General features: G+C 42.6%; 1 protein-coding gene across 1 annotated transcript in view; it reads left to right on the top strand.

Annotated features, from left to right (window-relative positions):
- LOC121873516 (heterogeneous nuclear ribonucleoprotein U-like protein 1) overlaps positions 1 to 22,080 on the top strand; it is a 65,223-nt gene that overhangs the window by 17,031 nt on the left and 26,112 nt on the right. Inside the window, 5 exon segments of the mRNA XM_042377103.1 lie at positions 4,921 to 5,228; positions 5,883 to 6,068; positions 6,871 to 6,993; positions 14,638 to 14,776; positions 14,779 to 14,879. Of these exon segments, the coding sequence (XP_042233037.1) occupies positions 4,921 to 5,228; positions 5,883 to 6,068; positions 6,871 to 6,993; positions 14,638 to 14,776; positions 14,779 to 14,879 (857 nt within the window).

The raw sequence follows: 22,080 nt of genomic DNA, 5'->3' as shown, positions 1-22,080 counted from the left end.
AGGCCATTGCTACAGCAGTCAGTGCAGCGCTGGAAGAGTGGAAAATATCAGAGAATGTTTCAGCACTCAGTTTTGACACAACAGCTTCAAACACTGGGCACTTGTCGGGGGCATGTGTCATTCTGGAGCAGAAACTCGGCCGCCGTCTTCTGCATCTCGCGTGTCGTCACCACATCCTTGAGCTTGTTGCCGAGAAAGCGTATGTGGAATGCATGGGGCCTTCCTCTGGACCAGATAATACTCTCTTCTCTCGCTTCAAGCATAAGTGGAAGGACATCAGTCAAGATGACTACAGCCCTCTCTCAGACCTCCCTCCAAGTTTGTACGAGAAACGAGATGACCTCATCTGTTGCTGGAAACATCATCTGGGCAAGAAGCAGCAGCCACGTGATGATTACCGTGAGGTACTGGAGCTAGCAATCAGGTGTCTCGATGGAGCTCTACCCAAGTTTAATCTCCGACGGCCCGGAGCACTTCACCGAGCACGGTGGATGGCTAAGCTCATTTATGTCATGAAGATCCTGATTTTTGCTAATCAGTTTAAACTAACTGCTCGTGAGACATTAGGCTTGAAACGATTCACATTCTTTGTGCTAGAGGTGTATGTCAGTGCATGGTTCACGGCCTCCGTTCCATCCTCCGCTCCTGCTAATGATTTGCGGCTCCTCCAAGACCTGTCAGAGTACCACGACGTCAAAATATCAAGAACATGTCTCACAGTCTTCGGTCGTCACCTGTGGTACCTCAGTGAAGGCTTGGTGGGTCTTGCACTCTTCGATCCACAAGTTAATGCAACAATGAAGACAAACATAGTTCGGGCAATCGTTGAGAGGAAGGCGACCGAGGATTCACCAAAACGTGCTGCTCTTCCTGCCACATCTTCCCTTCCCACAAAGCAGCTCTCAGACTTTGCTTCTAGAGGATCAAACTTTCTATTTGAAAGTCTCAAAATGAAGACTTCTTTTTTGTCCAAGGAACCTGACACATGGTCTGATGATGAAGACTTCAAAACTGGCGTCGCAGTTGTGGGTGGTCTCAGAGTCATCAACGACACTGCAGAGAGAGGGATTGCCTTGATACAGGCATTCAACAGCAAGATCACGAAGAGTGAAGACCAGCGTCAACATCTGCTGCAGGTTGTTGAAGAGCAGAGGCGGTCACAACCAGGGACATCAAAACAGGACCTTACAAGCAAAAAGCGAAAACAATGAATGGGTTGTCCACACCTCTCCCACCCATTGATGTAAGCGTGTTCACTGCAGTTTCATTTTAAAAAGGAATTAATCATTTATATGTACACATAAACTTGCTCAATATGTAAATTTTAAAATAAACCGGCATATTATGAATATTCGTATTTTTTGCCAAAAGGATAAAACTTCAATTGACTTGAGCTACCTCTAAATATTGTCCAAATGACCCAGGATTTCGCCTGTGTTCTTTTTTCATGGGTACGCAGTATTGGACCAATGGCCATTCCATTTAATCAATTTTAGAAATTCACCCCTATGCACTATTGTCACCCTAACCTGGTACACCGTATAGAAAATCATTACAAGTTCATATTGAAATTCTTTTTTGTGCGGAACCTTGGCATCCTTTTCCTAGACAATAATCTTTGCCTAATATATCCATCTCTCGATTCGTATCCCGTCACTTCAGTGCAAGCTTCAGTCATCACTTTTATGCCTCTCTCGACCGCCTGAGTGCTGTTTGGCCACTTGGGCACCACTAATGGTGTCTCAAGAATGTCATTAACCTGTAGATTTGACAGAGAAGCAATGTAAGGAGGCTCAGTCTTGAGTTCATTCCTCCAGTTAATCATGGAATGATAGTTTTTTGCTTGCCACTTTAGTTTCGGAGTCACCACCTTTCTCATGTTGACTACAGGAGGCACATCCTCATTCCCATCTCCATCTTTACCCTCCTCATCAGTATAGTTTAACAAATTCTCGTCAACAGCAGCATCAGAATCTTCCTCCTCCTCTTCAGATCTGCCAGTGCATTCTTCCTTTTGCTGATTCTCCTCTCTAATTTTTCTTATCATTGAGACAGCTTTTTCTCTAACAGTCATGTCCTCATCTGCACACATACCAAGAAGAAGTTGATCTGTGTGGGCGAAGTATGCATTTCTCTGGACAGCCTTCTTCACTATCGTCTCCTCCTCACTATTCAGGTGTTTCATATATAGCAGGGACTGGAATACGTTCCTTGAGCCGTGTGTTACGTAAGGGTGTATCTTGATGTAAAACCACATTGGAGCACTGAACTTTATTATTGTAATGACAATTCTTTTCAACTCATGGCTGGGTCTTGATGTTGCTACATACAGCCTGAGGATTCTACTCCATAAGGTGTTCCACCTTGACACACAGGGAGGACCTGGCTCAATAGCAGCCAAGTCATCTTCAACAACACCTGTGATAACTCCTTTACAAATCCTATACAGGTATTTCTGATCCCAGGACAGATCTTTCTCCACTTCATCATTAAACACAGGGAAATCAGGGAAACTGACTGGCTGGAAGGCGACAACTGGAAGCTCAGACAAAGACTCCTTGATCTGCTTTCCAATGGGACCACGCCAATGCTCAGGACCACTTGGTTTACCATCATAGTGATAAAAAACTGCGCGGAAAGGCAGCTCATTTCCGTGAAGCTGACATATGAAATAATGGAGCGGGTGACCAAGTAACATTTCAAGATGATGAATGACTCCATTTTCTGATCCTACATTTACATTGGTTCCATCACAACCAACACACACAATGGGCTGCTGGGTTAGATTTTTCTCCACCAGAAACTCGTGAATAGTTTTGGCAATCTGCTTTCCGTGTCCAGTCTTGGGAGTCACATGTGTGAGATATTCATTGCCAGGCTCAACCATGATGACATAATGATCTTTCACCATCATCCTCGAACTCCATTTCTCGGTCTTCTCATTCTTTATCATCACACGAGTGGCGGTCTTCTTACCATCAAAATAGAGTGACGTCAAATTATCTAAACTAGCCATCTCAATTTCTTGCCTCTTAAATCGGTATTTTTGTCTCGCATCCCGCAGCTTATGTGGTCCAATAACCTGACTCTTGTCATCCTTTGTGATAATGCTATAGTCAGTTAAGGTGGCAGTAGCAATGGCAGCTCCAGCATAATCACTAATCAAGTATCGGTCACAAGCGGCAGCCAGTGTAGGGAGTCTTGTCCGGTTCTGTGAACTGGTGTCTGTCAGAGCCCTTGGATCAGGGACAAAATCAGCATCAGTATTGACGAGAGGAATATCTCTTGAATCATCTGAATTATCCTCAACATAAGGAATATCTCCAGCTACCAGATATCTCTGTTTTTGCTCAAGCTGTCTCCTAACTCTGTCCGCATCATGCTTCTCTCTTGCCGTCACTCTGTCCCACATCTTCGTCACTTTGGGAACTTTTATAACACAATTACATGCCAGGTGATATCCGTCACACTCCTTAACTATGCACCTCACATCCTGACAGGAGGCAAGGGGACAATAACAGCTACAGATATCAAACAACTCTTTCATTTCTACCTGAAATGCAGCTTTTTTGCCTACATTCTTGTTCTTATTTAGTTCAATTCCACTACTGTACAATTTTCTCAACCTTTCCTCAATATTTTTTTGGCTAAGAAGAGGAACATTCTGCCTATCTCCAATTGCTTTTTCCCATATTTCTGAACAGTCCTGGGCGGCCATCTTTATAATCATTGAGACATCTGCAAACTTTCCGTCATCACATTTATATCGCCAGCAGTTCTTTAACATCTCGCCTTTCGAGGGAAGTTTGTCCACTGGAAGAACACTTGCAGAGCCAAACAATGCATGATCTGTGGCTGCCCTCATTAATACAGTAGCCATCTTGATAGCAAATTGATCAGATCACCTGAAAAGAAAAAGAAAAAGTTAGTTATTAGAGCAATTTCTGAAAACACATCATCAATAGGCTTCTTGTGCATTAGTAAATAACGCCAAAATTAGTTAATCAGAAATATAATGTAGCCTAATTCAAATAAATGAAAATGGAAAGTATGTAACTAGTACTGTGCCGCCAACTTGCCCCATTTTTGTTGAGCCAACTTGTCCCAGCCGTACCAGTGATCATAAATAAATTATTTTGGTATATATCAAGAAGCCTAACATGAACTGTTTCATGGATAAACAATCCTTAAGCGCTAAGTTGAATTATGGCTAAATTGGATACTACAGTACTTGTCTATAACCTCACACATGTTACAGCAAACCTTATAAGAGAATAAAATTTACTTACCAGCATCAAAATCAATTTTCCCCCACTCTAATCAAGACGTGCGGCGTCTCAGAATGACTGCTTATGGGTGACTGAGGAAGCACGTGGTGATCCTGCGGTGTGAACTGCTTAACGGTAACTATTTGAATAATTTCAAGTGCGCCAACTTACCCAGGTCTCCCCTACATTACAGTACAGTAACACAACATTGAGAAATGAAATGAGAAAAGGCTGATAATCAATATAGACATAGCACCATACTCATCTGCAACAAGACAACTTAAATGAAATAAGAGATATGAAAAAAAAGTTGATAAACACTGAACAGAACATTGCACCGCCACAGCGGCTGTTTGGCTAGTACTGTAGGTAAATTAAAAAATTTCAGTAGAAAATGCGGCAGACTAAACCTCGACATATCAGCTTCAAATTTGGCATGGAGTCTTAGATATGTATAAGGAACAATGCCTGAAGAGTGCAGCTTTGAGCAAAATTTCACTGCCCCCTACTGTACAGTTCAGTGTATGGTAATATTGAATGAATTTAAATAATTTGATGGTATTTGTGCAGTGAGGATCCCAAAAAGTAGGTGATTTGTCCAGGAATAACTATCTTTTGTTGTGTAATTTAATTTATCAAAAATCTTTTTCAGATAATTCTGACTTAAGTTTGATAATCAGCAAGGAAGATTACTTGAGTGCCCAGCCACTGACCATGCAAGGTTTTGGGTATGTATGGCACGGCGTACGTGCCACATATGGGTTTACACGCGGCCGCATCTTCTTTGAAGTTAAGGCTGAAGACTATCTGCCTGTGCCTCAGCTGGAAGAGGAAGAGCAACATCCACATGTGTTGCGCGTTGGTGTATCAGTCAATGATGCTGGACTAACCCTTGGGGAGGATCCATTCAGTTATGGATATGGTGGTACAGGAAAGGCCTCTACAAATTTAAGATTCAAGGTAAGGGAATGTTGAACAAGTTCTTGGCTTCAGTGATTATTGTGAGGCATTCTTGTCTTACACTAATATTTGTAGATATTTGGTAGGGAAATTACAATAATCGGATATAATGATGCAATAGGGATGCAGAAGGCTTTAATTGGAAGTTAGCCTTTAACCTGATAACTGACATTCATGATGGAATTCACAGCGTTTTGAATACAACATGTGAAAAATGTTCTATCCCACTGGGTCAAGTATGGAATGTTTACACTTGCCATTTCAGAAACTGGTGGTCAGACTAAGGTAATTAATGGACTCGTATTTGGTTCCACATTCTTCTCCATACTATCTTTTAATCCACAAGAGTTAAAATGATGTTCAGGGGAAATCGATGTGTGTTTTTTTGCCCACTGGGGGTTTATCGGCGAATCACTTACCACGGTTATTGGGTTGAGGGTAATTGTCTGAAAGTTTTGGGTCACCGCCTATGCTAGATTTTGCGACTTTAAAAAATATATAGAATTTATTTTTTTGTAAGAGAACAGCTTCAAAATTCCCCATACATTAATAATTTTTCAGCCCCTTTACAAAGAATTTGTTTTATATATTTAATTGGTTCATTTGTTTTTATAAGAGGTCATTCATATGTTTCTTAACTGTCTTCAATTTCAGGATTATGGCAAACTGTTTGGAAAAGGTGACGTTGTTGGTTGTTTTGTGGATATGGAAGCAGAACCCATTGTTATATCTTTCACTGTGAATGGAGAGCATCAGGGTATTGCCTATGAAGTTCAGCATGCTGATTTGGGAGACCAAGCCCTGTTTCCCCATATTGTGACCAAGAATTCCAGCTTCAGGGTGAGAGAGGAATTTTTTTTATTGTTATTATTTTTTTTATTATTATTGAAAAGGCCTGTGAGTCAGTTGAATATTGGCCTAAACGAATAGAATGACATAATTGGTCTGTTCGTAGAGGCCAGTTACTGTAAGTATCCAATCGTCTCACTCTGCTACTCGTAACCACACCCACCAACATGATCTGTTTGCATAAGCTGACCCATTCCTTGGTAAGATTGGTAGAGACAGACCTTCCCATCATTAATTTTTTTTATTTTTTTTATTTTTAATATAAAGGTGTACCTCATTTAACAATAGGGTTAGGTTCTTTGAAAAGATATCGCAATTTGAATCCGCATTAAAAGGTGTCATGCCATTATATGCTGTGTAGCTATATGGAGTAGATATGTTCCTACACTCATTTCACTTACTTGAAAACAGGATACTGTATTTTATGGCATATAAGACTTGCCCCCATTTTAGCAGTAGTATGTGGAAAAAACTTGTCTGTATTTTCTTCCTGTAGCCATATTTTTCTGAAAATAATATATACAGTATGTACCATTAAATGTGAGGAATAAAGAAAAATAATACCGATAAATAATAATAAAAAAAAATATACTACAGTGGTCCCTCGGTTAACGAACGGTTTGATTAAAAAAAATTTGGTTAACGAATTAGCTCCCATAAGGATCTTCAATTCGGTTAATGAACAAAACTTCGATTAACGAAATCCTTACGACAAACACACAAACACGTTTTGTTGTGAGCATTACCTGATCTGTTAGTCCACCAATACAGTAATCTGTATTCTCTTCTTCAGGTTAACTTTGGAACAGAGGACCCATGGTTTGAGCCACTAACTGGCTACACTGCTGTTGGCCATATCCCTCTGGAAGACAGAGTATTGGGTTCACAGGGACCAGAGAAGAGAGATGATGCTGAGGTTTGTAAACTTAATATATTTGGTATCTTGGTTTTCAGGCTTTTGAGGAGTATGGTGGGAATTTGTGGTCCTTGCCCATTGGATGGGTGAGTATCAAAAAGGAAAACAATAAATATAATCCTGTGTAGGAGCCATGGCTGGATACATGGCGAAGATTACCGACTCAAATCTTAAGTTTATTCACTATTTTCACCTCCAGTTGACCTCCGCCAGCCGCAGATTTCATGTATCCACGGTTTTCACCCTGTATACCATTTTACTAACCGCGGCATTTAGTCTTGTGAGCTGCATTGTTATTTTTTAACTTGTAATGTCAGGTAGATGTGTTTTTTTTACTCTGTTACTCTGCTTACTTTGAGGAATCGATTCCAGCAATTCCATTGGCACTGAGAATCGGAACTGTCGATTCCAATTTTAACGATTCTTGCCCAGCCCTAATAAACATGCCTTAAGTGCACTCAGGAGAGCCCGTATCTGATATCGTAGAGATCACACTGCTTCTGTGAAGCAAACTATCATATCCTCTGGAGCCAAGACTGGAATTGTGGTTCATTGGGATGGTAAGCTCCTTCCATCTCTAACAGGAGAGGAATCTGTTGAACGACTCTCAATACTGATCTCGGGGAAAGATGTATCCTCTTCAGTAGGGAATGTCCGGTTATTGGGCGTTTTACACCTATCATCAGGAACGGGAGTGGCGCAAGCTAATGCTGTGGTGGATACTTTGAAAGATTGGGATGTCGATGATCGGGTTGTCACCATGTGCTTTGATACCACTGCCGCTAACACTGGTCATGTTCGTGGAGCTTTTACCTTGATTGAAGAGAGATTGGGAAGAAATCTCCTGTACCTTCCTTGCAGACACCATATCTTGGAAGTTGTTCTTAGAGATGTCTTCAAAGTCATTCATGGGTCATCTAGTGGTCCTGATGTTCTCTTGTTCCAGAGGTTTAAAAAGCAGTGGCATCAAATCAAGCAGTTGGATTTCAAGACGGGAGAGACTAATGGGTATATCACTGCAGTGTTGAAGGAAAATTCGGAATGGGTGCAAAAAGTTATCGACTACTACAAGAAGGCTCTCAAGCAGACTCAGCCCCGGGACGATTACCTCCGACTTATGTAACTTTGTGTGATATTCCTGGGTGTTACTCCGCCCCGAGGGATTCGTTTTGGAAAGCCTGGCCCAGTACACCATGCTCGTTGGATGTCTAAAGCATTATGCTCTCTCCAGATATTCATGTTTCAGCACCAGTTCCAGCTAACTATCAAGGAGAAGAAGCTGATTCAGACCATGTCCCTTTTTGTTGCTCTTGTGTACGGTCCAATGTGGTTCAAAGCTCCTGAAGTGTTTGAAGCTCCAAGCAATGATATATCCTTCCTCAAACAACTTCATTACTATGGGGAGAAAATAGATGAATCAGTTGGAATGGCAGCAACAGAGGCTTTCCAGCGGCATCTCTGGTATTTAAGTGAGGAGTCAGTAGCTCGTGCTCTCTTCAGTGCTAGTGTTTTGTATGCTGAGAAAAGAGAAATCCTTGGGTCAATGAAGGGAAAGAACGAGAAAAAGGAATGTCCAAAGAAGCTGAAAGTGACAGAAGAGGAAATTCCATCACTGGAGCTTAAAAACCTTGCATCCACAAATACTAACTGCTTCTTTCAAACCACGCTCCTGGACTCTGGATTCGTCTCCAAAGATCCAAGTCAATGGACTGACAATCCACAGTTCCTTCAGTCAAGGGAAATTCTACAAGAGTTGCAGGTGGTGAATGATGTGGCCGAAAGAGCGGTGAAGCTTATCCAGGACTACAACTCTTCAATTACGAAAAGCGAAGCTCAAAAGCAGTACCTGCTTCAGGTGGTCACCACACATCGACGACAGACTTAGGGTGGTCCCGAAATGGGGGTTATAATTTTTTTTTCAGAATATGATCACAACCACCCTGCCCTTTTATAAGAACTACCAAAATAATATAACCCAAACAATTTCAACCAAATTGAGGGATGTTTAGAGGTGCCACCAGCCAGGGGCACAACTTGACACAACTTACTTAATATATATATATATTATATAATGGCAGATTGTTGACATGTTGTGCAGGTGTCTGTATTCTGTCAATCCATGAATGAGCTTAGGTCTATCTGTGAGTGCCACATATCCAATTGGACTTATAGAGAATTTTTTTGTCACTTCTTTGTACTCATTATCAAGCTCAACATCCTAGACTCTACAAACTGGATGTTGGGTGTGAGTTTGTGTTACCTATTGTCCCTAAATTATATATCATATAATACTAATAATAGTAATGGTTTCTCTTTTTAGATGGCTAGTACTAGTGGTAGTGGCACAAAGCCAAAGACAAGGAAAGACAATAAAGTATGGTTGATTGGGCCAACTGCACACGCTTTGACTGGTCTAAAACTGCCTTCTACTGGGGAAGTTATGAGTTTGTTCTTTCAAATTCACAAAGTCAACAAAGCAACCATCAAAGAGAGTGCCAAGGAAGTGATCAAGCAAGTACTCCCATTTTGGGAAATGGCAAGAATACCAACTTGCTCAGAAATTCATGCCCGAGAAAGAGTTGAAAAAATGTTTGTGAAATGGAAAAGCCTTCAAAAAGCTGCCAAGAGGAGAAGCCAAGCTCAGCAAATAAAGGAAGAAGTTTTCAAAGAACAATTAAGTAAACTATTTGACATTGCTCATGCAAATGCTTTGACAATGATCAAAATTGGAGAAGATCGGCAATTCCTTCTAGCACAACGAGATGGAAGGAAAGGATACTTGGGTAGAGTTGATAAAGAACTAGCAGCAAAAGAAGTCCGCTTGGCAATACGAAAAGAAGAAGAACGTGCTCGCTTTTCAAAAGCTTTGGCACAGAAAACAAAAGAAGATGAAAAACAAGGAATGAATCCGCCATTCTCATCATCATCTGAGTCTGAGGAACAAGTAAATTCTTCAGCGTCAGAGTGTTCTCCTCCCAAAAAATCAAAACCTGGGAAACCACGTGCAAAAACATAATGTCCCCTGTTCTGGCCAAAGCACTAGATCGCACCAAGATTAGTGATCGTGATGCTGTGCATTTGATTGCTGCAGCAGCTCAAACTTTAGGTCACAACGTGGAAGACATAGCAGTCAACCAGAAGACAATTCGACAATCAAGAATGAAGTTGAGAGTTCAGTCTTTTAAGTCTGCCAAAGAACAATTTATACTTAATCTTGATCCAACAATCCCTCTTGTTGTTCATTGGGATGGAAAGCTACTTCCTGAAACAGCTGGTGGTAAAGAAACTTATGATCGATTGCCAATCATTGTGTCCTATGAAGAGAATGAACAATTGCTGAATGTATCAAAGTTGCCCAATGGAACTGGTGAAGCGATGGCTAATGCTGTGGTTGAAGTGGTCAAAGATTGGAAATTAAAAGACTATATAGTGGCAATGTCTTTTGACACTACAAGCAGCAACACTGGACGCCACACTGGGGCCTGTAAGCTCATCGAAATTAAACTGGAGAAAAATCTCCTATGGTTGCCATGCCGTCATCATGTGCATGAGGTTGTGATCGGTGGAGTATTTGACCGTGTAATGGGTCCATCAACTGGGCCAGATATACTTGTTTTTAAGAGATTTCAAGCATTTTGGCCCAACATTGTGCAGAGTGACTACAGTACAGCTGCCACTGATCAAGAAATGGATTTGGTTGTGACTGAAAATCGAGAAGGTCTGCTGAAAAATGCATTGAGCTTCCTTAATGATAATCAGCCACGGGAAGACTATAGAGAATTACTCGAATTGGTTGTTATATTCCTGGGAGGAACTCCACACCGCAAGATATCTTTCAGGAAGCCTGGGGCCATGCACAGAGCCAGGTGGATGGCAAAGCTGTTGTATTCCTTCAAAATATGGATGTTCCGGTCACAATTCAAGTTGACAGCCCGAGAAGTCAAAGGACTCGGTAGGGTGGTTCGATTTGCTGTCCTTGTATACTTTAAAGCATGGTTCCTGGCTACTTTGCCAGTTCAAGTTCCAGCAAATGACCTGCTCTTCCTGAAGAAGATTTCTGACTACACAAAAGTTGACAAGGAGGTTTCAGAAGAGGCTTGCCGCAAATTTATCAATCATCTGTGGTACCTCAATGAAGAAGTTGTTGGCTTTGCCTTCTTTGATATGAATGTTGGTGATGAAACAAAGCAGAGGATGGTGGACAGTCTAAAAAAGGCTCAAAATGGTAACCGCATGAAGGCAGTGGTTAAGCCTCAAGACGTGAATGACATTCACCTTGAAGATTTTGTGTCTTCTGCAACAAGTAAATTTTTTGACATGCTCAATCTGCCAACTGACTTTTTACAGTTGTCCCCATCTTTGTGGCAAACTAATGCAGGTTATTGCAAAGCACAAAAGAAGCTCAAGACAATGAAAGTGGTTAACGATGTGGCTGAGAGAGGTGTGGCACTCATCCAAGATTACATCCATGTAATAACAAAGGATGAGGAACAACGCCAATTTCTACTCCAGGTGGTCAGTGATCATCGAAAGAACTTTCCAAACTCTCTAAAAAGGACTGTAATAGAGGCACTCAAGAAGAATGACCTGTGTTGCTAAATTTCATTGATTTTGCTGTATTACAACTATTAACAACTAACTGTATTGATATTGACTATGTATTGTATCTGATTTACACATTTACCCGGTACTTGTTCAATATAAAAACTAAGGTAGATCTTTGGCCTCTAAATTTTATCCAAATTTACTAAAAAAAGCACATCTAAATTTTATCAAATTTTAAAAATGACAAATCATTGTTTTAATATATACACACACTTGACAGGTGCTGAAAAAACCCCCAAAAACCACCCACATATCCCAACATAAAGGCTAATCTTTTGATGTATGTTTCTCTTACATGTGTTCCTTATGTTAATCTCATATTTTGGATAAAATAAACACCAACAAATAAATGGAACAAATAAATCCACTTATATCTGATGTCAGGAACAGAGAATTATTTTATAGAGGGAAAACATTAGAAGTAGAATTTTCCAGGCCACTTTTGCATACCTAAATGAAGCTGTAATTACCTATAATTTAAGCCTGATGTGTTTTTCATGTAAAAAGAAACTGATAAACATTGAGCACTAAAATATAAAGAACTTTATTTTTTGTGGAGCACAATGCATATTTAATACATATAAAGGTTTATTAAATAAACATCAATCAATAAAATAGCAAAAAAATAATTGGAAAAATACAATATTTCAAATTGAGGCTTGACTAAAAGCTGTCTGCCAACTCTGCCTGGAGAATATAGTGGAAGGAGCACAAGATCAGTCTGCTTCAACTGGTGAAGATGTGAGTGCATTAGTTTTCTTTAACGGAAGAATTACAGTGTGGATTTCTTTTGTGTTTGGGTATTCTGGCATTGAAATATATTTATCTATCTTCCATTTAACTTTATGATACCTATAGTACAGCCTCTATTTCCAGATAGTTATAGCTACCATTAAGTGTTTGTCGCCCGTCTTCAGACTACATTCTGCTATCTCCCCGGATATTACATCGGTTCTAGGCAGATCAAACACAACATTTCACATAGCACTAGGTTTTCATTACATATCATGCTTATTTTGGTATGCCTATGGGTGACAAGACAAACCCTAGACACCTCATTTCTACTGTGGAAGCTGTCGGCGGCATTAGAAGGTAGTTCACGTGGTAACTTGAAGCATATACATCAATACCTCGAATTGGAAGAACAAACCAACCACCATGATGAGTGTTACTTTGCATGGTAGTCATATCTAAGTAGGAAGAGTAAGGTCGAAGAACTCATTGTGTATCGAGCATACCATCATCTATTACTCCGTCTCCCACTGTGAATTTACCAATTCCCAGTCTACCTTCCTTAAACCACGATTTCAAATGCTGACTCTCTCTTCTGAAGAGAGGATGTTGACTTAATGCTAGCACTCAAGCAATCCCCACATTTTCCTAATCAACACGAACTGGATGACTTAGTCAGAGAAAAAACCGAGGTTTGACATCTGTCGAAACAGACTTCCATTATAAACTTCATTATGCTAACAACAACTTGCATACTCACTAAATGTGACCTACAGAAGATCCTGAACACCTATGCAGATGCATATGCACATAGACCATGAGGTGAATGTCATGACTCAGATCTTTTCAACCTGCCCTTGGTTCATACACCTCCTCCCATCCATCCCAACTTAATGGTACTACCCTCTCTAATGTTACCCACTTTCAGTATCTCGGCTTCACCTGTCCACCACAGACACCCGATGAAGAGATTCAACATCGAATCAGATGCCACTCAAACCTTTGTCAACTCCATTACCCGTCAATCTTCAACTGTAGAACTGAAATTATCTACAAGTTACACATATATCGAACAGTGGTCCTCCCCCACCCTGGCCATATGACAGTGAGACATGGGTTATACAGGAGGCACCTCAAGGCATGAAAACTTTCCAGCGTCTCGTTCCATCCTCGGATTAGCTGGGAAGGCGGACAAATGCCAGTACTTGCCGACACCAACTGTAAGGAACACCGAGACTACCATTACCCAGAACAACTACATTGGACTGGCCATGTTACCTGCCATGGACGACAGTGAACTGCCAAAAGCAGCTACTTACACTCGCCGAATGAATAGTAAGCGTAGCAGCTGACGAGCAACTGAAAAGACGAAGTTTGTCTTCAAAACAAACCTGAAAAAGTACCAAATTACCCACACACAGGAGACAATCACTCCCACACGTTAAGCTAGAGAGCACCACACAAGAAGGTGTCAATAACTTTGAATAGCCCGACTGCAAATAAAAAAGGCAGACCAGCGCGGAAGCCACTGCTACCACCCCTCCTGCACTAGATGAAACAATCCACATGTGCAACATCTGTGAACGACTTTGCGGTCCCGTATCTGCCTCTTTAGTCACCTCAGAACTACGCAACCTAGGTGACAACCTTAATAACTTATATCATTGTATCATAGCTGGACAGATTGTCACATAATTCAAGTGACAAGCAAAGTAAGTACTATAGTGGTGGCAGTGGCAACATTTCCATTAGTGTTATATATGAACTAAACTTGTTAGTATACCAAATGGTGGAAGCTGTATGTTACTGCTTTTCAAAACATCTGAATCTGCGGTGTCATCTGGATCATCCATATTAAGGGAGGAAAATAGACTTATTTACTACCGTAGTTGTTGGCCCGGAGGGAGGTGTACTAGGGGTTGGTGGGCGTGGTTCTAGAAAAATTATCGCAATTACTTAACTTTCTTCTGCATTCATATTGTATACAATATTTCGTTGTAGGGGATTGGAGCCTTCTCAATTTCATACTTTAATTATTAAAAAGATTACCACTATCGGGTCATATTAAAGTGTTAAATCAGTAAAGGCTGTACAGGTCTGAAAATCTGCTAGTTTATGAAGATCCTAGCTGTAGGGTAAGTGTGTGCATCTGCTGGAATCTTAATAGAAACACAGAAGCTTTTAGGCGTTTTTTACTAAAATTTTGGTTTGTTGAGGTGCCACGAATAAGTGAAATCGTGAAAGAAAATTGTGAATACTGAATCCCTACTGTATATATATATTATATATGAAACTTTATTTTTTCAGGTGATCATGATGGTTGGTCTGCCAGCTGCCAGTAAGACTACTTGGGTGGAAAAGTACTGCAAAGAAAGTGTTGAGAAGAAGTACAATGTCTTGGGAACAAACACACTTATAGACAAGATGAAGGTTAATGCCATGTGGTTAACTATGCTGGCCGTTGGGAGGTGTTGATTGAGCGTTGCACCAAATGTTTGAACAAGCTGTTGAACTCGATAAAGCGCAGACGCAACTTCATCATTGATCAGGTGAGCGAGGATGTAACACTTGTGGGGAAAGGCGAGTCTTGAGTTTTGTCTCTGACAACACCATTATCATGCCAAGATTTAAAACTATACTTGACTTGATATTGTTGTTGTTTAGTGATTACCAGACAAACTATCACCAAGCACTAAATACTGACCTTTCCTTTAGTTCAGTATAGTAGTGGTTTGGTGATGGAACTGACAAACGCACTTGGAGTGGCAGATTTTTGAACGGTAAAGAAGACTGCAGCTCAATAATCCCTGGCACACGGTAGGTCAACTAATCACTGCTTTGCTTTTCAGGAATTATTAAGGTAAGTGTCTTAGAATTTTGGAGGACTAAACTTCAAATTTGAGGTATGTTCATTTGTTTTTTCATCCCCCTCCCCCCTCCCCAGCTCAGCAGAATACCAGGTAAGGCTTAGTCATGATAATGTGTGCAGCCAGAAAGGCAAAAAGTACTGAGAGATAATGTATTTTAGACAAAGTATAATTAGGATATTGAGACTTATAAAACAAGTAAAACTAGAAGATGGTTTAGGTTATGAATATTGTTGAGATTTATAGTTTGTTAGGTTTCTTTGATGCTAAGGACTGGGCTGTAATTAGAAAAATTCATATATTTATGTTGTACAGTACAGTACTAGACTTAATAGCATAGGAGAAAAATGAAATGTGTTCAGAAAATCTGTATGATTTATGGGACTAGGTGAGCTACAAAAGTTTGATGAGAATTGCAAAGGCTTCCATAGTGTGAAAGGCACCAATTTAACTGTTTTTGTGTTTAGGACAGGAAGGCATTCTTTTAAGATGATGGCTATTGATGGCAAGTCAGTCATTTCTTTCTTTTGGGTCAATGGTAATTGTATTAATTCAGTTATAAATTCAGTTTTTTTGTTGTGTACAGTACTGTACTCACCATGCGTTCTGAAACAGATCCTTACAATTGAGGTTTATATACCTCTTTGGTAATATAGTCTGATCATATGGCGAGAGGTACTAACGTAACTTACTTTATTATGTTCTAAAGAATTCATGTCTTGGTGGTAACCACATCACTTTGCATATAAAATTTTAATTGTTGCAGGTGAATAGTATATGTTTGAAATGGAATTATAAACCTTGCAGGGTGATTAGAAAGTAACACATCATTAAATATATAAACTATCTTGTTAGATTAAGAAAAAAAAGCAGAAACTAAGAATAATGATATGGAAGAACAACTAGTGGAAAGGTTGACAATCAGTAACTGGGAGGGTTAAGAGCAATAAGGTGGGAGTGAGGAAATAGGGCACATATGTGAGGGAGTGGCTAAGAGACATATGTGAGGGGAGGTACATACAGGGGCTACATATGTGAGGGAGTGGTGGTTAAGAGCACATATGTGAGGGGAGGTACATATGTGTAGGAGTGGGTTATATGTGAGGGAGGGTGGTTAAGGGTACATATGTGAGGGGAGTGGTATAGAGTACATATGTGGAGGGAGTGGTGGCAAGGGTACATATGTGAGGGAGAGGGCACACATGTGAGGGAGTGTGGTCAAGGTACATATGTGAGGGAGTAGGGTTAAGGGCACGTGAGGGAGTGGGGGGGCTATATGTGAGGGAGTGGTGGAAGTGCACAATGTGAGGGAGGGTTAAGGGTTATGCATGGGAGGAGCAAGAGTGTACATCGGGGAGGTGAGGGTGGCAATATGTGAGGGAGCAGGTTAAGGGCACATATGTGAGGAGTGGGTGGTTGATGTTAAAGCATGTGAGGGATAAAATACATATGTGAGGGATTAGTACATATGATGAGGGACATATGTGAGGATGGGTGGCTGGCATATGTGAGGATGGTTCAAGGGCACACAGAGAGGGATAAAATACATGAGGAGTGGTTAAGGGCACACATGTGAGGGAGTGTACATGGCACACATGTGAGGGAGGGTACATGCACAGTGGAGGAGTGGGTATACACATATGAGGGAGTGGGTATATGGGCACATGTGAGGGAGTGGTGGCTAAGATACATATGTGAGGAGGGTGGTTAAGGGGTACATGCATGGAGGAGGGAAGGGTACATACATAATGTGAGATGTACATGCACACATGGAGGGAGTACATGCACATATGAGGATGGGTGGTTAAGGCACATATGTGAGGAGGGTAACAGGGCACATATGTGAGGGATGGTATGATGGCACATATGCAGGGATGGGTGATGGCACACATGGAGGGAAGTACATGGGCACATATGTGAGGAGTGTGGCTGAGGCACATGTGAGTATAAAACACATGTGAGGATAATGGAGATACATGTGAGGAGTGGGGTGGCAGGCACATATGTGGAGTAAGTGGTTAAGATACATATGGAGGGAGTGGTGGCTAAGGGCACACATGTGAGGAGTGGGTACATACATATGTGGAGGAGGGTACAGACATATGTGGGAGTGGAGGGTATTGAAACATGTGAGAGTGTACATACACACATGTGAGGGGATAAATATGTACATATGTGAGGATAAGGAGCACAAGAGGGAGGTACAGGATACATGTGAGGAGTGGTTAAGATACATGAGGAGGGTGGTTGACAAGCACATATGGAGGGAGTGGGAAGCTTGGAGGCACATATGTGAGGAGGTGGCTAAGGCACATATGGAGGAGGGTGGCTTAAGATACATGTGAGGGAGTGGTATAAGAACACATGTGAGGAGGGGTGGTTGAGGCACATGTGAGGGGACATGGAGGAGCAAGCATATGTGAGATACATACATATGAGGATACATGTGAGGGGAGTGGTGGCACATGTGAGGGAGGACATGAGATAAATATGTATATGTGAGGAGGGAAGACACACATGAGGGATGGTGGTTGAGGCACATATGTGAGGGAGTGTGGTTAAGGGCACATATGTGAGGGAGTGGTATATGTACATATGTGAGGAGTGGGGAAGTATGTATATGAGGGATAAATAAGGCATGGCATGGAGGAGTGAAGTATACATGTGGAGGGAGTGGTGGTTAAGGGCACATGTGAGAGAGTGGTGGTTAAGGGTACATATGTGAGGGGAGTAAATATGGGCACATATGTGGAGGAGTGGTGGTTAAGGCACATATGGAGGGAGGGTAATGGCACATATGTGAGGGGATATAAGACATGTGAGGGAGTGGTTAAGAGACAGAGGGAGTGAGTATAAGACACAGAGGGATAAGCAGACATGTGAGGGAGGAAGAGATACATATGGGTGGAGGGTATGATAGAGAGGAGTGGTGGTTAAGGGCACATATGTGAGGGAGGGGAAGCAGAGCACATGTAGGGAGTGGGTAATGGCACACAGGAGGAGGTATAAGACACATGTGAGGGAGTGGTTAAGGGCACATATGTGAGGAGGGCACATATGTGAGGGAGGGGGACATATGTGAGGAGCAAATAAGAGTACATGTGGAGATAAATAACAAGGGCACATGTGAGGGAGTGGGGTTAAGATAATGTGTGGAGGAGGGAATGAGATACATATGAGGGAGAGTGGAGGAAGGAGGCACATATGGAGGGAGGAATGGCACATAGGAGGGATAAATAAGATACATGTGAGGGAGGGGTTAAGGGTACATATGTGAGAGTAAGCAGGGCACATATGTGAGGGAGGGTGGTTATACATATGTGAAGGAGGTTAAGGTACATATGTGAGAGTGGGGTTAAGGGGTACATATGTGAGAGTGGGGTTAAGGGCAATAGTACATATGGGGAGAGGGGGAAGGGCACATGGAGGGGATAAGGGTACATATGTGAGGGAGTGGGGGTTAAGGGCACATATGTGAGGGAGGGGGGTTAAGGGTACATATGTGAGGGAGTGGTGGTTAAGAGTACATATGTGAGGGAGTGGGGGTTAAGGGCACATATGAGGAGTAAAGGAGGGTATATGTGGAGGGAGTGGGGGTTTAAGGGTACATATGTGAGGAGTGGGAAGAAGGGTACACTCAAGAACAAAAAAGTCTCGTGCATACTAGTGAGCAAATTTGAGACCAGTGACTGATAGGTATTGGGAAAGGAAGGTCGAGCAGATGTTGGCAGCCCTGTAATCCCGCGGAGCAGCTACTATGGCCTGGTCTGGCGAAACAAAACCGTTATAAATAAGGTCGGGAAGTGATAAATAGACAGTATGACATATGAGGAGCTCCTGTTAACAAAAATTATTTGTGATACTTGTATACTGCCACATTAATTTATGCTACCAACAAACCACTCAACCTGGTCGGGCAGCGTGAACGGCAGCCCGAGACCTGTCGCCTGTAGCACCAGTTGAGTATCGCCTAATCCATCGTACGGTGCTCCTGTGGACACCATCCCGCCGACTAATATTTGTGACGAACTTTTCGTTATAGGGGCCTTCATACGGGGCCTTACGGATGGGGTTAACGGCCCACTGTATGATGGGGTTAAGTTACTGTATGATAGGTTAAGAGCTCTACTGTATGGTGAAGGCTAGAGCTCTACTGTGGGGGAAGGGCTCATAATGTATGATGGGGTTAAGGGCCCATTGTAATGATGGGGGTTAAGGATTCTACTGTATGATGGGGGTTAAGGCACTACTGTATGATGGGGTTTGGGGCCTGCTGTATGATGGGTTAAGGCCCCATTGGATGAGGGTTAAGGTTTCTATTGTATGATGGGGTTAAGGGCCCTACTGTATGTAGGGGGTTAAGGTGCTACTGTATGATGGGGGTTAGGCCATAATGTATGATGGGGGTTAGGCCATAATGTATGATGGGGGTTAGGCCATAATGTGTGATGAAGTTAGGGCCCTATTGTATGAAGGGGTTGAGGGCCCTACTATGTGATGTAAGGGAGAGTCGCATGGATGGGGGGTTAAGAGTCGTACTGTATGATGTAAGGGGGCCCTACCAGTGATGGGGGTTAAGGGCCCCACCAGTGATGGGGGTTAAGAGTCCTACTGTATGATGGGGGTTAAGGCCCTATCTATGATGGGGGTTAAGGGTTCTACTGTATGATGGGTTAAGGCCTTTATGATGATGGGGGTTAAGGGCCCTATTGTATGGTGGGTTAAGGGCCCTATTGTATGGTGTGTTGGGGGCCCTATTGTATGATGTGGGTTGGCGTCTCTGTATGGTGTGGGTTAAGGGCTCTATTGTATTGTGGGTTGGGACCCCATTGTATGATGGGGTTAAGGGCCTTACTGTGAAGGGGGTTAAGGATTCTACTGTATGATGGGGGTTAAGGCCCTAATAGGTGGTGTGGGTTAAGGGCCCTATTGTATGGTGTTGGGGTTAAGGGCCTTGTATGATGTGGGTTAAGGGCCCTATTGTATGATGGGGGGTTAAGGATTCTACTGTATGATGGGGGTTAAGGGCCCTACTGTATGGTGGGGTTAAGGGCCCTATTGTATGGTTGGGTTAGTGCCTCACCGTATGATGGGGTTTCTACTGTATGATGGTGGTTAAGGGCTCACTGTATGATAGATAAGGGCCTTACTGTATGATAGGGGTTAAGGGCCCTACTGTATGATAGTTAGGGCCTTACTGTATGGTGGGGGGTTGGCGGCCCTATTGTATGGTGGGGGTTAAGGCCCTATTGTATGGTGGGGGTTAAGGGTTCTACTGTATGATGGGGGTTGAGGCTCTACTGTATGGTGTTGGGGCCTATTGTATGGTTAAGTGGGGTTCTACTGTATGATGGGGGTTAAGGGCCCTACTGTATGATGGGGTTGGCTACTGGAAGGGGGCCATTACTGTATGATGGGGGGGTTAGGGTTCTCTTATCATGATGAGTTAGGGCCCTATTGTATGATGGGGTTGGCCTATAATGTATGATAGGGTGAGGTCCTATTGTATGATGGGGGGGTATTCTGCTGTATGATGGGGGTTAAGGTTCTATTGTATGATGGTTGTTAAGGGCTCTACTGTATGATGGGGTTAAGGGCCCTACTGTATGATTGGGGGTTAAGGGCCCTACTGTATGATGGGATTAATGGAGCTACTGTATGATGGGGGTTAAAGGCCTACTGTATGATAGGGGATAAGGGCCTTACTGTATGATAGGGGTTAAGGGGCCTACTGTATGATAGGGGTTAAGGGCCTTACTGTATGGTTGGGGGTTAAGGCCCTATTGTATGGTAAGTGGCGCCTATTGTATGGTGGGGGTTAAGAGTCTCTATTGTATGGTGGGGGTTAAGGGTTTCACTGTATGATGGGGGTTAAGGGCCCTATAGGTAGGGGGTTAAGGGCCCTACTGTATGATGGGGTTAAGGCCCTACTGTATGATGGGGGTTAAGGGCCCCACTATGAGGGGGTTAAGGCCACTACTGTATGATGGGGTTAAGGGTTCTACTGTATGATGAGTTAAGGGCCCTATTGTATGATGGGGGTTAAGGGCCATAATGTATGATAGGGGTTGAGGTCCTTACTGTATGATGGGGGTTAAGGGCCCTACTGTATGATGATTAATGAGCTATTGTATGATGGGGGTTAAGGGTTCTGACTGATGATGGTTGTTAAGGGCTCTACTGTATGATGGGGGGTTAAGGGTCCTGTTGTAGATGGGGTTAGGCCACTACTGGATCAGGGGGTTATGCCTCACTGTATGATGGGGGTTAAGGGCCTCATCTGTAGAGGGGGTTAAGGCCACTACGATCAGGGGGTTAAGTGCCCTACTGTATGATGGGGGTTAAGGGCCCTACTGTGTGATGGGGGTTAAGGCCCATCAGGCGAGGGTGTTATGCTCCACAATGTGGGGGTTAAGGCCACTACTGTATGATGGGGGTGAAGGCCCTATTGTATGATGGGGTTGAGGCTCCATTGTATGATGGGGTGAAGGCTCCTACTGTATGATGGGGGTGAAGGGCCCCACGATGGGGGTGAAGGCCCTACTGTATGATGGGGTTAAGGGTTCTATTGTATGATGAGAGTTAAGGCCCTATTGTATTATGGGGGTTAGGCCCTATTGTATGATGTATGTTGAGGGCCCTACTGTATGATGGGGGTTGAGGCCCTACTGTAGATTGGGGGTTAAGGGTTCTACTGTGTGATGGGTGTTATGGCTCTATTGTATGATGGTTGTTAAGGGCTCTACTGTATGATGGGGGTTAAGGGCCCTACTGTATGATGGGGTGAAGGCCCCACTGTATGATGGGGGTGAAGGCCCTACTGTATGATGGGGGTTAAGGGTTCTATTGTATGATGAGAGTTAGGGCCCTACTGTATGATGGG

This window comes from Homarus americanus, unplaced genomic scaffold, assembly GCF_018991925.1.
Source record: "Homarus americanus isolate GMGI-L3 unplaced genomic scaffold, GMGI_Hamer_2.0 scaffold30858, whole genome shotgun sequence".
In the NCBI taxonomy this organism is placed as follows: Eukaryota; Metazoa; Arthropoda; class Malacostraca; order Decapoda; family Nephropidae; genus Homarus; species Homarus americanus.
The sequence above is the reverse complement of the archived record's forward strand: the minus strand, read 5'-3'. Positions and strand labels throughout refer to the sequence as shown.